The sequence below is a fragment of the Rattus norvegicus genome, chromosome 19 (genome assembly GCF_021556685.1).
Source record: "Rattus norvegicus strain SHRSP/BbbUtx chromosome 19, alternate assembly SHRSP_T2T, whole genome shotgun sequence".
Taxonomy (NCBI): Eukaryota; Metazoa; Chordata; class Mammalia; order Rodentia; family Muridae; genus Rattus; species Rattus norvegicus.
The window spans coordinates 10,392,466-10,408,348 of record NC_141552.1 but is presented as its reverse complement, the minus strand read 5'-3'; the positions used below and the strand labels follow the sequence as shown (position 1 = coordinate 10,408,348).

At 45.9% G+C, this 15,883-nt stretch overlaps 1 protein-coding gene across 8 annotated transcripts; it reads left to right on the top strand.

Annotated features, from left to right (window-relative positions):
- The first annotated feature begins 5,630 nt into the window (after window positions 1-5,630).
- Window positions 5,631-15,187, top strand: Arl2bp (ARF like GTPase 2 binding protein). Of its 8 annotated transcripts, none has more exons than XM_087594993.1 (6): window positions 5,631-5,891; window positions 7,707-7,768; window positions 10,938-11,088; window positions 12,180-12,265; window positions 12,769-12,865; window positions 13,711-15,187. In XM_087594993.1, the coding sequence occupies exons 3-6, from the start codon at window positions 11,014-11,016 to the stop codon at window positions 13,810-13,812; spliced, it is 360 nt and encodes a 119-aa protein (XP_087451119.1). In that variant the 5' UTR covers window positions 5,631-5,891; window positions 7,707-7,768; window positions 10,938-11,013; the 3' UTR covers window positions 13,813-15,187. The 8 variants fall into 8 exon arrangements, with proteins under 8 accessions (XP_087451119.1, XP_087451122.1, XP_087451117.1 ...); XM_087594996.1 differs by having other exon boundaries at window positions 7,643-7,768; XM_087594991.1 differs by having other exon boundaries at window positions 5,631-6,202; window positions 10,982-11,088.
- Window positions 15,188-15,883: the final 696 nt, after the last annotated feature.

Genomic DNA, 15,883 nt, shown 5'->3' with positions numbered 1-15,883 from the left:
AGCTATACCACTTTGTGCCCGACAGGCCACATGCACACAAAGACACACACACACACACACACACACACAATTGATTTTTGATATGCCCTGACTAGTTCAGAGGTTGAGCAGTTCTAATCCTCTGCCCAGCTAGCATACATTTCCCTCCAGTACTCCTGGCTCAACACCTTCTAAATCTACGTTTTATCTTTGTTGCCCTGTTACCTTCTGGGCAGCCCCTCCCACAGGGAGGCTTCCCCTTTCCACCTACATTTTGGATGGATTTTCTAATGCAGTTCTAAATCTGATCTGTCTCCCTTTGGATGGATTTTCTTCTGCGGTTCTAAACCTGATCTGTCTCCCTTTGAGACATGGTGATCTCTCTCCTTCCTTTCTCCCAGTTTCTAGCTTACACATATTTAAAGGTCATGCCTCAGTCTACCTGCAGCTATTGGCCATTGGTTTACTCCTTATTGATCTATCAATTGGGGACAAGGACCTTCAGCTTTTGAACATAGAGATTTCCAAGTTCGGGGGCAAATTAATTCCAAACATTAGAACCAATCCCCAACATCAGTGCACGCCTTTGTCCCAGCACCAGGAAGGTAGACAGGCCAATCATAGAGCTCCAAGCTACCCAGAACTACAAAGAGGCCTTGTTTAATTGCAGATCTTCACTGAGCTGCTGTAGTAGCACTGGCACCTGCCTGTGTGACGTGTCATATTACCAGCAGGAAGAAGCACGTAATTTCTATGTACTGTGTCGATTTTGCTAATGCCATGAAGAAGAAGAAGATGCTGCTGTGAGCATAAGCATATAGTTATGGGGAGAATTAGAACTACTATAGATGTCTGCCTAGTGTATGGGTGGGAGTTGTCAGAAGAAGACTAAAGGTTGTACCAGGAGGAAGGGACAGAGAGAGGTTTCTAGTACTGGGTGTCTAGGTGGGCATAGAGCATTGTAGACAGAGGTCCTCACTAAGGAAAAAAACTGGTGCAGTGAAGACGGGACATGGGGAGAGGAGCTTGCTCTGCTTCTGGAGGTCAGGGAATGCTCATGAAACCCAGGTAAGGTGCTCGTATTTTCTCCTAAATACAATAGAAAAAGGCAAGAGCATGTTCGTGAACCTTGGAAGTGCCTAGATAGTGTTCTTACAGGATGACTCTGCCCTCTATTTGGAGAATAAAAGAATAGCTCGGGAACAGGAGCTAAAGGACTGCAGGAGAGTGCCAGCTTTCTAGAACTCTCCCCTTGAGCTTTGTTCTTAAGGTGACCTGCTTTCCATCTTTTTAACTCTGAGACTATCAAACAGCTTCAATAGAGAACTCATTACAACATTCAGTGTGGAAGCAAATTCATCGTGAAGCTGCTTTAAAAGGAAGCACACTGCATGTAGAGAGAGTGGCAGGCCGCATGGAGACGGAGTGGAACCACTCTGGCCTAAATATCACTGCTTTACGAGAAAACCCAGACTCCTTTTTTTACTGTCAATGCATTGCTATCAGAGAGGGGAAAAAATCCATTACAGCACTTCCCCAGTGATTTGTTAGGGAAAATTTAGAGTTTCAGCCAGAAAAATAATAAATTGGGGTTTTGGCTTGGATTGGTTTTGGTTGGTTGGTTGGTTAGTTGGTTGGTTTTTTAGTGTTTTGAGGCTGGGTTTCTCTATGTGGCCCTGGCTGTCCTTGAACTCACTTTGTAGAGTAGGCTGGCCTTGAACTCAGAGACCTGCTTATATCTGCCTCCCAAATGCTGGGATTAAAGGCATGAGCCACCATCACTGCCTAACTTTTAAAATATCTTTTTCTTTTTTAATTACTATTTATGTGCCTTGGTGTTTTTCCCGCGTATGTCTGTGTGAGGGTATCAGATGCCCTGGGACTGGAGTTAAAGACTGCTGTGAGCCACTATGTGAGTGCTGGGAATTAAACCGGGGTCCTCTGGAAGATCAACCAATTTGCTGAGCCATCTCTCCTGCTATCTTTTTTTCTTTTCCTTTTTTGTCTGTTTTTTTCTTTTTTCTTTCTTTCTTGACATCTTTTGTATAATGTAAAGCAAGAAAAAATCCTGATGCCATATGCAATTCCAGGAAATGATTATTGAGCCATAGACCACAGACACAGGAGTAACTATCACAGTAAGAAATTATTTTTATGATTTTAACCATGTTGAGTTTGTATCCCTTGAAAACCAGCGAAAACCAAGGCTAGTCACTCTTCATCTTGTACAATTGCTCATTCACTTAGGAAATTATGTGTTTCTTTTGTTATTTTTTGGTTTTGAGGCAGGGTCTCACTGAAGCTCCTATTGGCCTGTCCTGGAACTGGCTATGTAGACCAGGATGGCATGAACTCACAGAGATCCCTCTTCCCCAGTGTTAGAATTAAAGCTATGGACCACCACACTGGACAGGAATAGTTTTTTGGGTTTTGTTTGTTTAGTTTTGGTTTTTTGTTTGTCAAAGTCTCACTGTGTATCTGTAGCTGTCCTAAAACTCAATATGCAGACCAGGCTGGTCTCAAACTCATGAGATTTGCCCACCTATGCCCCAAGTGCTGAGACTAACGGCGTTTGCCATTCAGCCCAGCAGAAATAGTTTTAAGTAGCTAGTTATAGTGGTTTGTGCCTATAATCCCAGCATTCTGGGGGCAGATTTGTACGTTTGAGAACAGCCGGGTTACATTGTGGCTTCCAGGCTCACCTTAGTTACAAAGTTCGAAATCCTGTCCCCAGAAATGAAAGATGGGCTGGAGAGATGGGTCAGCAATAAAAAGCCATGGCGGTTCTCCCAGAGGACTCAGCTTTGATCACCAGCACCCACATGGTGTCTCACAACCATCTGTAGCTCCAGTTCCAAGCTATCCAGTGCCCTCTGCTGGTCTCCTCAGGCAACAGGCATGCATGTGACGCAGAGGCATACATGCAAGCGAAGCTACTATACTGTACTTGCAGAATAAATCTCTTAAGTTGTTTTTTCCAATGAACAAAGTGCTGACAAGATACTCATTCAGTAGGCAAAGGTATTTGCCACTAAGTCTAGTGACCTAAGTTTGATCCCTGGTATCCATATTGCAGAAAGAGAAAACCAATTCCTGGGAGCTGTCCTGATCCTTATGCACTGTGCACTGCCATGTGCATGTAAACACATACCAGAAAATGTAATACTTTTTACATTTAAAGGGGAAAAAGCAAGGATTTTTGTTTGCTGTTGGTTTATCTTTAGACAAAGTCTCACTGTTTAACCCTGGCAGGCTTTGAACTCGAGATACTCCTGCCTCTACCTCCCCGGTGCTGAAATTGAAGGATGTGCCCCCTACCCAGCATTTTTCCTTTTTAAAGAAGGGGGTGTTGGCTTCCAGAGCTAGAGCTGCCTGATAAGGGTGCTGGGGACTGAACCCAAGAAGAGCATGAAGCATTTAACTATGAGCCATTTCTCCAGCTTCTTTTCTCCCCCCAGCTCTTATTTTATATGTAGAGAGTTTTACCTGAGGGTTCTGCTTATCTCTTGCAATATTATGGGAATGTGCTAGTTTTTATTGTGTTTTGTTTTGTTTTTTTGCCAGGGAGTCTCATAGTCCTGGCTGGTCTAGAACTCCCTTTGTAGACCAGACTGACCTCAAACATATCTACCTGCCTCTTCCTCTCAAGGGCATGCAGAGGAACTGACGCCTTTCCCCAAGCCACCTCACCCCACACCATATTCCTCACTAACTCCCAGCCAGGATCCACCACTAAGTTGCCACCCACCTGAGCTCTGTGAAAGGCTTCTCAAGCTCCATTGCAACCAACTGGAAAAAAGACATTGTCCTTGCCAAGACCTCCCCAAAATGCAGATTAATAAGTAAATAAAATGTTTTAGTTCACTAGGTTTCTCAGGAGAGAAGGGGTTGCAAATAGCAATAGGTAACTAATGGAGACAAAAATGTTCCTTTTCTGCTTGGATCCATGATTTAGAGTCAGCAGGCAGTTCGTGTATGTACTAAGAAGTAAATGGGATATAGAAAAAGGGCCTAACAGCATCTTCACTGTCCACCCTGAGCTGTCTGATGTGCTCAATGGAACAATTTTTAGATGCTTATTCTAGTTTGCTTATCAGAGCTGTGACAAAATACTGATCAAAATCAACTGAGGAAAAGAAGGGGTTTGGTTTGCCTCCATTTCCATGCTATAGTCTGTCACTGAGGTGAGGAAAGCTGGAATAGGATCCTGGAGGCAGGAACTGATGCAGATAAAGAAATGCCATTTACTGGCTTGTTCTCAATAGCTTGCTGAGCTTCCTTATATAGATCCTGCGCCTGCCCAGATGATGTACCACCTACAGAAGACTGGGCCCTCCTGCATCAATCATCAAATAATCCACATTCAAAACCAGGAAGTGATGGCACATGCCTTTAATCCAAGCACTTGGAAGGCAGAGGCAAGTGGGTCTGAGTTCAAGGCCAACTTGATCTACAGAGTGAGTTCCACAACAGCCAGGGCAGCACAGAGAAATCCTGTCTCGAAAAAAGACACACTATCAACTGAGGTCCCTTCTTTCCAGGTCACTCACGTTAACAAAAACCAACCAGCATACTTGTCTTCACTTGACACTGACCAGAATATTCTGATCTTCCAGTGTCTTTGAAATCATCTTGGTTCCAGGTGCTGTTAAGATCTACAAATATGAGCTGGAGAGATGGCTCAGCGGTTAAGAGCACTAACTGCTCTTCCAGAGGTCCTGAGTTCGATTCCCAGCAACTACATGGTAGCTCACAACCATCTGTAATGAGATCTGATGCCCTCTTCTGGTGTGTCTGAAGACAGCTACAGTGTACTTATATATAATTAATCTTTTTTAAAAAAAAAATCTGATTCAGATTGGCCACATAACCCTAATTCATACCACAAAATTTCTAATTATGTACTACACGTTTGATAGCTAAAAGATACCAGACCACCAAAGAGGCATGATATAAAAAAGGGGGGGGGGGAATCAACCCCAGGAAACCTGTGTTCATCATGGCGCAGTTTTAGAGAGGACTTTACCCAAGAGCAGTTATTCAGTTTTTGATGACATCGCTTTCAGTGGTTGTCAACTTTTTTGTGCCGCATAATTATCCAAGAATCCATTTACTGCTTAATAATTGTTTATGGTTTGGGGGTTTTTATTGCCAGTAAGCTGGGAGTAAAAACTATGTAGCTGAGCAGGTCTTTAATGACTTGAACCTCCACCTTCCAAATACTGGGGCTACAAACTCATGCCACCACGCCCTGCTCTTGTTCTTTATTTGAAAATTACAAATTAAGTTACAAGTCATCCACTTAATGCCGTGGAACCTTCCATATTTCCAAGAAACTTTCTGGTAAATCAGACGTCCACATTATCTAGGAAAAACAAGAGACTGGCTTTCGAGCAATTTGGCCATCTCCAGCTCTCTTAAAACACGGCTTCAACTACCTAATCTTTAAAATCCCTAAATTGCAAGTGAAGAAACTGAGGCTCTTGGCTCCCATTCTTTCATTCAGAAACAAGAGTCCACAGACTGTGTCGTGTCCCTCCCCCCACTCCCCCCCACCCGTCTTCTGCGTGAGTCTGGGGAAATTAAGGCTGTGATTGGCTGCCGAAATAACCATGGTTACGGGAGGCGGGGCTGTGAGCACCGCCTACCCTAACACTGGCGGGGTGGCCCCGCGAGAGGCTGGCGGGCACTGGGCCCAGCCAGGAGCCGCAGGCCGGGCCTCGCGCGATCGCCCGGCCGGGCGCGGGCGCGGCCTTCTGCGGGTCCTTGATGCGGTTGAGGCGGCGCGGGTCAGAGAGAAGCCCGGCCCGGTGGCGGGCGCGGTAGGAGGCGGCGGGGCCGCGGGCCCGGCCCGGAGACTGCGGCGCCTCTACGATGGACGCCTTAGAGGAAGAGAGCTTCGCGCTGTCCTTGTAAGTGACGTGGCCAGGGTCTGCGGGTGTCGTCCGGGGCCGGGCGCGGGCTAGCGGATCGGGGCTCCGCTCTAGCGGGGGCGTTTTCTTCCCGCGGGCATATGTCACCGATTACCAGCGCTTCCATCACAATCCTCTGGCCTCAATCTTGGCCGTCAGCAAACCCCAGAGGCCTTGAGCTGCCCTGGCTGGCGGCGGCCTCACCGCCTGTATAAAGCCACTCCTGATCCAGTTACCCGCTAGGCCGGCGCTCCTCCCGCGTGTGGTCACACTCACCAGCAGATAGGTGTGGCGTTAAGAGCCAGGATGCGGTGAGTAAATCCCGCGGGTAATAAATGCAAAAGTCTGAAGATGTCCCACACCAGCCTCAGCTCCCCAAATTGTTTGCTTTTTTTGTGATTGTCATGGGTGTTTTCTTGTACCTGTAATTTCTATACTAGACAGTAATCCTTGATTGGAGAAACTGAGTGATGGGAGGTTCATCTTGCTATTATTATTTTTATGCAGGTTGGGAACCTTACATTAAAAACTGCTAGTGGTCTAGGCATCTAGGGTAATTCAAGCATTTGGGCTAATAGCCACTTATCAATGAGTGCACACCATGTATGTTTTTCTGTGATTGGGTTGCCTCACTCAGGATGATATTTTCCAGTTCCAACCATTTGCCTATGAATTTCATAAAGGCATTGTTTTTGATAGCTGAGTAATATTCCATTGTGTAGATGTACCACATGAAACTCAAGACGGATGATCAAAATGTGAATGCTTCACTCCTTCTTTAAAAGGGGAACAAGAATACCCTTGGCAGGGAATAGAGAGGCAAAGATTGAAACAGAGACTGAAGGAACACCCATTCAGAGCCTGCCCCACATGTGGCCCATACATATACAGCCACCTAATTAGACAAGATGGATGAAACAAAGAAGTGCAGGCAGACAGGAGCCGGATGTAGATCGCTCCTGAGAGACACAGCCAGAATACAGCAAATACAGAGGCGAATGCCAGCCTCAAACCACTGAACTGAGAATAGGTCCCGTATTGAAGGAATCAGAGAAAGAACTGGAAGAGCTTGAAGGGGCTCGAGACCCCAAAAGTACAACAATGCCAAGCAACCAGAGCTTCCAGGGACTAAGCCACTACCTAAAGACTATACATGGACTGACCCTGGACTCTGACCTCATAGGTAGCATTGAATATCCTAGTAAGAGCACCAGTGGAAGGGGAAGCCCTGGGTCCTGCCAAGACTGAACCCCCAGTGAACTTGATTGTTGAGAGGAGGGCGGCAATGGGGGGAGGATGGGGAGGGGAACACCCATAAAGAAGGGGAGAGGAGGGGCTGGAGAGGTGGCTCAGCGGTTAAGAGCACTGACTGCTCTTCCAGAGGTCCTGAGTTCAAATCCCAGCAACCACATGGTGGCTCACAACCATCTGTAATGAAATCTGATGCCCTCTTCTGGTGTGTCTGAAGACAGCCACAGTGTACTTATAATAAATAAATCTTTAAAAAAAAAAAAAAAGAAAGGGAGGGGTTAGGGGGATGTTGGCCCGTAAACCGGGAAAGGGAATAACACTCGAAATGTAAATAAGAAATACTCAAGTTAATAAAAAAATTTAAAAAATTAAATATAAATACCTCTGGATACCACAGGAGACTCAAAAAAAAAAAAAAAAAAAAACAAAACAAACCTGCTAGTGGGCTTTGTTATTGCCCAGTGTGTGCGAGGCCTTGAGTTCAATCCTCATACCCACAGAAAACACAAGTTCAGCTCCTGAAATGATTATTTGAACCAGCACCTAATCCTGATGTGTTTTCAGCTCCTCTGCCTCTGATGCAGAATTCGATGCTGTGGTTGGATGTTTAGAGGACATTATTATGGGTAAGTTTTGACACTGTGCTTGCTCCCTCTAGTTCCTTTGGTCCATTCCATGATTTAAATCAAGTAGACCTTTGCTTTAAAACAATTTTTTTTAAATGTATTCATTTACATGTGTGATGGATTGTGGGTGGGGTTGTTGCCAGGTCGCTGTGGACATGTGGAGGTCAGAGGAGAGAGTTGGTTCTGTTCTGAGGGTTGAACTGGGGTTACCTGGCTTACACAGCAGTCCCTGAGCCATCACAACATCTCAAACCCCTGCTTATAAGAGCATGCAGAGAAATAAATTTGAGTAGTTGATTTTTAAAAGCTCAAAACACTGAAATGTTAACACACAGCCCCGATGTAATAGTAAGCAGGCCACACTGAGCTGTTGTCTTAGAAACAATCTACGGGTCGGCAAGATGGCTCAGTGGGTAGAGGCATTCACCAGCAAGCCTGACAACCTTAGTTTAATCCCCAAGATCCACAGGCTCCCCATGGTTGTCTTCAGACTTCCATACACAGGCTGTAGCAGGCATGCGCCTACTTGAAAACAAATAAAAGTATAATTAAAAGAGAATGAACCCAAAACCTAGTGAGTGGCACACCACTATAATCTCAGCACAGGTGGGTGGAGGCAAGATTGGAGAGTTTGGGTTCTGGCTATGCCCTATAAGCCTTTTAAAAAACAGCCATAGAGCGAAGGTTTCAGAGGAGAACAATTTAGAAAACCAATCAACTGACAGATAGGATGTAGCTCTTAGCCAGGCATTGAGCAATATTAACCAATTTTATTTCACATATACAGTAAGAACAATTTTGGTTTTTATGTCGTTTTGAGCGTTAACATTTTCATGCTGTAGAACAGTCCATGCAGGAGACAAGGTGTCAAATCTCATTGGATCTCTTCGTTTTCTTTTTTTATTAAATAATTTATTTAATGTATATGAGCACACTAACTGTCTTCAGACACACCAGAAGAGAGCATCGGATCCCATTACAGATGGTTGTGAGCCACCATGTGGTTGCTGGGATTTGAACTCAGGACCTCTGGAAGAGCAGTCAGTGCTTTTAACCACTGAGCCAGCTCTCTAGCCCTCTTCATTTTCTTTTGTTGTAATTGTTGTTGTTTAGTTTTTGGGTTGTCTTTGATATTATCGTTATCTTTTGAGACAGGGTTTCTCTGTGTAGCCCTGGCTGTCCTGGAACTTACTCTGTAGACCAGGATGACTTCAAACTGACAGATCCATTCTCCTGGAATGGATCACTATATACAGCTTGGATCAACTGGATCTCATGGAGTCGTCTCCTCAACTGAGGCTCCTTCCTCTCTGATGTCTCTAGCTTGTGTCAAGTTATACACAAAACCAGCCACTACTATATTCTTGATGTGTCTTGACGGTTGGTTTGGTATCGAGAGTTTTGTGTTTAGGGTCTAAGGTCCGGGCAAGCCTTGTTCTTCCTTGCCTTCTGGCCTCAGGCTCCCAAGCTCTAGGACTGCAGACGTGAGCTACGATAGTCTCCTGTTCCCTTGCTTTCTTAGTTCTGATTTCCAGATCCCTTTGGGCATCTTCCCACTCTACTAAGTGGTCAGCAGGCAGTAACAAATCCAAATTTGAAGACAAACAGAAGATGAAAACTAAATGTGGCAGCTTCTCAGCTTTTCCTAGCAACTGGAAAAAGACCTGTTGTTTTGTTTTGAGGTGTGTGGCTTAACCTAGATTAGTCTGAAAAATCACCTTTATAGAGTCTGACTCCAATCCTAGGTCTCTCCAGAAGCCCTCTCCTGAGGAGTTCTCCGTTGTTTTGCCCACTGTAGATATCCCACCTATCATGGAGAAATGGGCTTAATTAATTCTGGGTCACTTTTGAAGATTTTCTTTTAGTTGTAGAAATGCTAGTTGGCTCAGGATTGTCAGAATTCCCTACTTCTTGACCTTGAGTGTTTACTGTGAATTTCTACCTGAAGTCTCCTCTGAATTCACCTGGCAAGCCAGGGGACAGACACCGCATTCATCTTTATGCTCCAGATGAGAAGATTGGGATCTACAGAAGTAGTCACTTGTCCAAGGTCATACAAAGTACATGGCTGAGGAAGGGTTTGAACCCGGGGTAGTCTGGCCTCTTACAGACCCCACCCTTTAACCCACTATGCAGTTTTCACTGGTGCTGCTAAAATGATATTAAAATAGGAGGAAGGGGGACAGCAAGGTGGCTCACAAGCCTAACGGCCAAGTTTAATCTGTGAGACCCACATGGTAGAGGGAAAGAATCTACGCCCATCCTTTGGATGGGTACCATGGCTCATGCATGAATCCCAACATGCTGGAGGAGCCCTTTGAATTCCCAGCCAGCCTGAAATTCCATAGCAAGCTTCAGGCCAGTCAGCTGCACAGTGAGACCCTGTCTCAAAATAAATATGTAGCTTAAAAAGGGTGGTCAATAAGGTGGCTCAGTGGGTAATGTGCTGCTGCCCAGCCTGACGACCTGAATTCAGTTCCAAGCCCTTGTATGTGGACAGTAGAAGGAAAGAACCCCCTACAGGTTTTCCTCCCACCTCTGGCCTCATGCCATGACCAAGCAGGTGCACGTATGCACATTAAAAATGAATAAATGAAAATGTAATTTAAAGAGAAAAAAACTAGGGATGCAGGGTTTCTTGCCATTGTAGTCTCCCAATTTGAGAACTGATCTTTGGTGTACACAGTAAATGGGTGTGTTAAAGAGATCCCAGGTAACTCTTTGTGGGATTGCAGGTATCCTGTTCCGATAGATTATGGCCTCTCCCTCACCCTCCCCCCCTTCTCCCCCTCCCCCTCCCCCCTCCCTGTATGTGTGTATATGTGGGTGTGTTTGGGTTGTTTGTTGCTTTTTTTCAGTTTTGTTTGAAACAAGGTTTCTCTATGTAACCCTGTCTACCCTGGGTTTTTTTTTGCTCTGTAGACCAGACTAGTTTCATACTCCGGTTAGCCTGCCTCTGCCTCCTGAGTGCCCAGGCTGTGACCCCAGCTCTCAGAGTCGGAAGGATGGCTACAAGTCCAACACTAGCCTGGTCTACAGAGTGAATTCCAGGTCAACCAAGCATATGGATTTATGGAGATCCTATCCCAAAAACTAAAAATAAAATAGTCACAAAGACTTATAAGCCAGCAAAGTGCTTATTTTAAAAGGTTTATGCTGTACATTGTAGGTATATTTTACTACATTGTAAATGCATTTACTAAACTGTACCAGATGCTGAGTTCCAGCTACTGCAGAGAAGCTTCATGGACAAGTACTACCAGGAATTTGAAGACACTGAAGAGAATAAGCTCACCTATACTCCCATTTTTAATGAATATGTAAGTAGATCTGTTTCTCCTGCCAGAAAATTAAAGTTTCTCTTAAAATCTGAACTTAGATCTGTTATGTATAATTAATATATACTATTAAAATGTTTACATTCATATCAAAAAAGTTGCAAAGCCTGGTGGCACCTGTAGCCACCTGCCACTAGCACTCAAGAGGCTGAGGCAGAAGTATGGCCACAAGTTAGAAACCTGCCCAGGCTACCTCGTAAACTTCAAGTTAGCTTAGGTCGTTTAGCAAGATTATTTCTTTTAAAAAAGAAAAAAACAAATTGAAATTAGTTTACTCTTTATATATGCCAGTACTGCCAAGGGAATGCAGATTAGAATCTGGTTTGGATCATTTTCTCTTGCCAGATCTTAGAACTCTTTTTTTTTTTTTTTAAGATTTATTTATTTATTTATTCATTTATTTATTATAAATACACTGTAGCTATCTCCAGACACCAGAAGAGGGCATCAGATCTCATTACAGATGATTGTGAGCCACCATGTGGTTGCCGGGATTTGAACTCAGGACCTCTGGAAGAGAAGTCATTGTTCTTAACAACTGAGCCATCTCTCCAGCCCCTTGGGGCTCTTTTCTAAAGGGTTTTCATGAAGTAGTCGGTGAGCGTACAGCTTGTGGTTTAAAACAAACCGGCCTTTACCGCAGTCTTGTCCTGCACTGGGAGACTTTGCATTTGTCTGCTGTGACAAAGCAGTGCCAGTGAGATGGCCAATGGGTAAAGCTCAAGATGAGGAAGGGAACTGGTTCCATAGGAGTTGTCCTTTGACATCCACATGCACACGGTGGCACATACATGCCCACTCACATACATCGTGTCCTCAATAATGATAAATCAAATAAAAACACGGGGCTGGGCAGATGGCTCCCAGAGGACTGCAGAGCGGCTCAGCACCTACATCCAGTGACTCTCAGCCCCCTATAAATCTAGCTCCAGAGGATCCAACACCCCCTTCTGGCCTCTGCAGCCATCTGCACTCATGGTGTATGTGCAAGCATGTGTGTGTGCGCACGCGCACACACCACAGGACCTCGGCTAATGACCAGAGGGCCCACCTCCCTGTCTCCACTGTTGCAGATTTCCCTGGTAGAGAAGTACATTGAAGAGCAGTTGCTGGAGCGTATCCCAGGCTTCAATATGGCGGCCTTCACCACCACACTGCAGTGAGTTGAGCTTGACTCTGGTTCTGTGCTTCTCATTTCTCCTCCCCTAGACTGAAGAAAACCCACTCTGTCCTTATCATCTCTAAGGACACTGGGTGGCTGGGTCCTAAGTGGGGGTGGGAGGCCCTCTGTGCCTTTGCAAGGCTTCAAGGTTTTCAGATGTGTATGTGTGTGCGTGCGTGCGTGCGTGCGTGCGTGCGTGCGTGCGTGCGTGTGTGTGTGTGTGTGTGTGCGTGAATTGACTTACAGGCAATTGTGTGCCCACATGCATGCTGGAAACAACCCTGGGTCCTCTGCGAGATCAGCAAGTGCTCTTAACCACTGAACCCTCTCTCTGGCCACTTTTTTTCAGAGGGAAACAGGGTCCTTTATAGCCAAGGCTGGTTACACGCCTGATGCTTCTCCACCTCCCAGGTGCTGATAGCCATTCCCCACCCTGGCCGGCCTGTGCATCTTGAAGGGAGTCTATTCATTCACAAAGCCAACAACACGGTCTTTTGCAGGCACCATAAAGATGAAGTGGCTGGCGACATCTTTGACATGCTGCTCACATTCACGGATTTCCTGGCTTTCAAGGAGATGTTCCTGGACTACAGAGCAGTAAGTTACGGCTGCGTGCCTACTTAGCCTCAGCGAGACACACAGAGACGAGAGGGCAGAGCTGTGGAGACAACCACCTGCCTCCATCCTCTGCCCTTCGACCTCTTCCCCTTAAAATGGTTTGTGTTAGTTTGGTGGCCTTTGAGGAGTTAGCTGCTGTCCCATTCTGACCAGGGCCTTTCTGTGTCTCGATGAAGCTAGCATGGGGCTTCCAACAAAGGAGTCTCATTCTATCATTTTTCATGCAGGCTCCTTTAAGAAAAAGGAGCTGCCTTACTTGTTAGTTCTGTATGCATTTATTGAGACAGAGTAAGTATTACTATCTAGGCTAGAATTTGCTGTGTAGACCAAGCTGGCCTCAAACTCGGACATCCTTCTGCCTCAGCTGCCTGAGAACCTGGATTAAAAGCATGGCACGGTGCCCATTCCTAGTTAGTCATGTTTTTTTTAATTTAGTTTATTATTATTTATGTGTATAAGTGTCTGCCTGCAGGTATATCTGTGTACCACATACATGTATATCTGGTGCCTAGGGAGGCCAAAAGATCAGGTAGGGTCCCCTGGGACTGGAATTAGAGACACTCTAATGCTGTGATGGTGGGAATCAAATCCAGGTCCCCTAAAAGAGCAGTCAGTGCCTTTAACCACCAGGCTGTTTCTTGGGCCCCAAGAAGTCTAGGGCCATAGCTGAGAAAAAGGAAATAGCATGGCCTTGCCCCTTGTACGTTCCTTGGGAGCTCACACAGCTCCCTGCTCTCCCCACCATTCTCCAATCCCAGAGGCTCCTCAGTCAGGAGAGCTTCCTCCCTTCCTGGGGTCTTGAAGTTCTGTGCTTTCTCCTGTAGGAAAAGGAAGGCCGAGGACTGGACTTAAGCAGCGGCTTGGTGGTGACTTCTCTGTGTAAGTCATCTTCTACGCCAGCTTCCCAGAACAACCTACGGCACTAGATCCCTCCTTCACACAGTGGGTGTGATGGATATGAGGTCACCAGCCCAGCAGGCTCAGAGAAATATGGGCTAATGACAGATGCATCCTGCAAGACCCACTGTGCCACAGCCCTTCGTTCATGTGAAGTATTGACGAGTCCTGGAAAACATGACTGACCCTCCTGGCCCTTGTCAGAACCTCCTTCCTGTAGTCAGTAACCCTCACGTTCCCCGCTCCCATCCTCATACAGACACCTCTCCCAGGCACTTCTGAGAGGCTCCTCTGAATCAAGCCCAGGTTGGCCGCCTCGCCTGGGGGTACTCTTTCCCCAGCAACATGGTAGTGTAGTGTGTCAACAGTGTGGACACCACATCACTATGATCCCTTCATCCTGCAGGCTTTAGTGAGTCTTTGTTTTCCCACCGTTTTCACCTGGGTCCGTTTCAGGCCTCAGCCTCAATGTGGCTTTTGTTTGGGTGTGTTTATCTAGGGAGATGCAGGCCAGCTGCCTGTCCTGGTTTCTGAATCTCCTGGGATTACAGCTTGACTGGCTGTCGGGATTCACTGAGAGGGCTGTCCTCTACCCACAAGTGAACATGAACTCCAACCTTACATTAACAGTCCTTTCACCAGCGAACCCTGCTGGTCTTGATGTAGCCCCACTATTCTACTCTCTAAGCATTATTTTCAAGAAACCTATTTTTATAGATGAAAACTCAGGCTAACCTAGTGAGTATGACCTTGGGGTGCCCATGATCAACCACTTAAAGATCAGAGTATTATATGCTGTGTGCTTTTTAGTTATGAGTGTTGTGAGTGCAAACTGCTTTCCAATGGTGTCCTCTCGCTGGGCACCAGTACAAACAGGCTGTGTGCTAGAACGGGCCACAGCTCTGTCGGGATAGCATGCTGGGTGTGTCCGTGCATGTTTGTGTGCCATGCTGTCCAATGGCGTGCTGGGTGTGCTTGTGCATGCTTGCGTGCAGTCCTTCGTGCAGGCCGGAGAGCGGGGGTTTTTACTGGGGGGTTGGGACTTTGGTGTTTGTTTTCATACAGTGTCTCCTGCTAAGTTAATGCTCCCCTGATCCAGCTCGTTCTGGTGGGAGGGGCAGGACACAGTTTTTCTGGTCATCTGTCATCTTTGGTGGACGGCCACCAACCAGAAAGCATGTGTGTCACATCTCTAGAAAGAAGAGAACACTTCAGATCCTAATGTATACTTTTGACTTTAACTTTTATAGTAAACATAAGAATCCACGATGACTTTCCATGTGACCATTCCGACTTTAAAGGATTTAAGCTAAGCTAAGCTCTGTTTTTTCTGTAGCTGTGTGTCTGTCACTTAGGACTTTTGTAAAATGAGTAAAATTTGAGGTGTTTTAGCAAGAATAATAACTCAATGTGTATTGTCTGTTTTAATGTAACTACTGACATCCGGTTATTGTTGCTTTGGTCTTTTGAGATCAAAGGCCCTCTCGGGGCCAGCTCTGTAAATGTCACCTCTCAAGTGACCTTTCCCTTCCTGCTCCCCCGAAAATCAGGGCTGCTCACTGCAGGCATATGCTGAAGGCATTCAGTAAGGTTTGCTGGTCAGCCTGCCCGGTTTTTAAAAAAATAAAAAGGAAAGTGGACAAATACAGAGAAAAAATACTGGGGGCAGGGGTGAAGGGGCTGGAGAGAAGGCTCAGTGGTTAAGAGCACTGGCTGCTCTTGCAGAGGCCCAGGGTCAATTCACAGCACTCTCATGGCGGCTCATACTGACTCCAGCTTTGGGGCATCCAGTGCTCTCTCTCTCCTGGCCTCCTCTGGCACCCATACAGTGCAAATACATACACGTAGGAAAACAGTGCTTACATGTGAAATAAAATAAAAATCATAAGTCTAAAACAAAAAAGATTCAGAAGGCAGGCAGACTGCAAGAATAGGTTGCTAGTTATGTGTGTTGGGCCACAAACTTGGACAGATGCTATATGCTTCCTCTGACGATACTGCGTCAGACCCAGGGCAAGAAAGCTAACAGCCTGACCCGTTCTAGCCCATCACTGGGATGCTGCCTTCTGTTCCCTTTCCTGAGCAGCAGGACCTAGAATG

What these genes read in the sequence shown, in the direction of transcription:
- Arl2bp (NM_001399077.1), top strand. Translation starts at nt 5,854, where the DNA reads ATGGACGCCTTAGAGGAAGAGAGCTTCGCGCTGTCCTT. An exon ending in CTCCCATTTTTAATGAATAT is followed by an intron (nt 11,089 to 12,179) that starts GTAAGTAGATCT and finishes CCACTGTTGCAG; the next exon opens with ATTTCCCTGGTAGAGAAGTA. An exon ending in TGTTCCTGGACTACAGAGCA is followed by an intron (nt 12,866 to 13,710) that starts GTAAGTTACGGC and finishes TTTCTCCTGTAG; the next exon opens with GAAAAGGAAGGCCGAGGACT.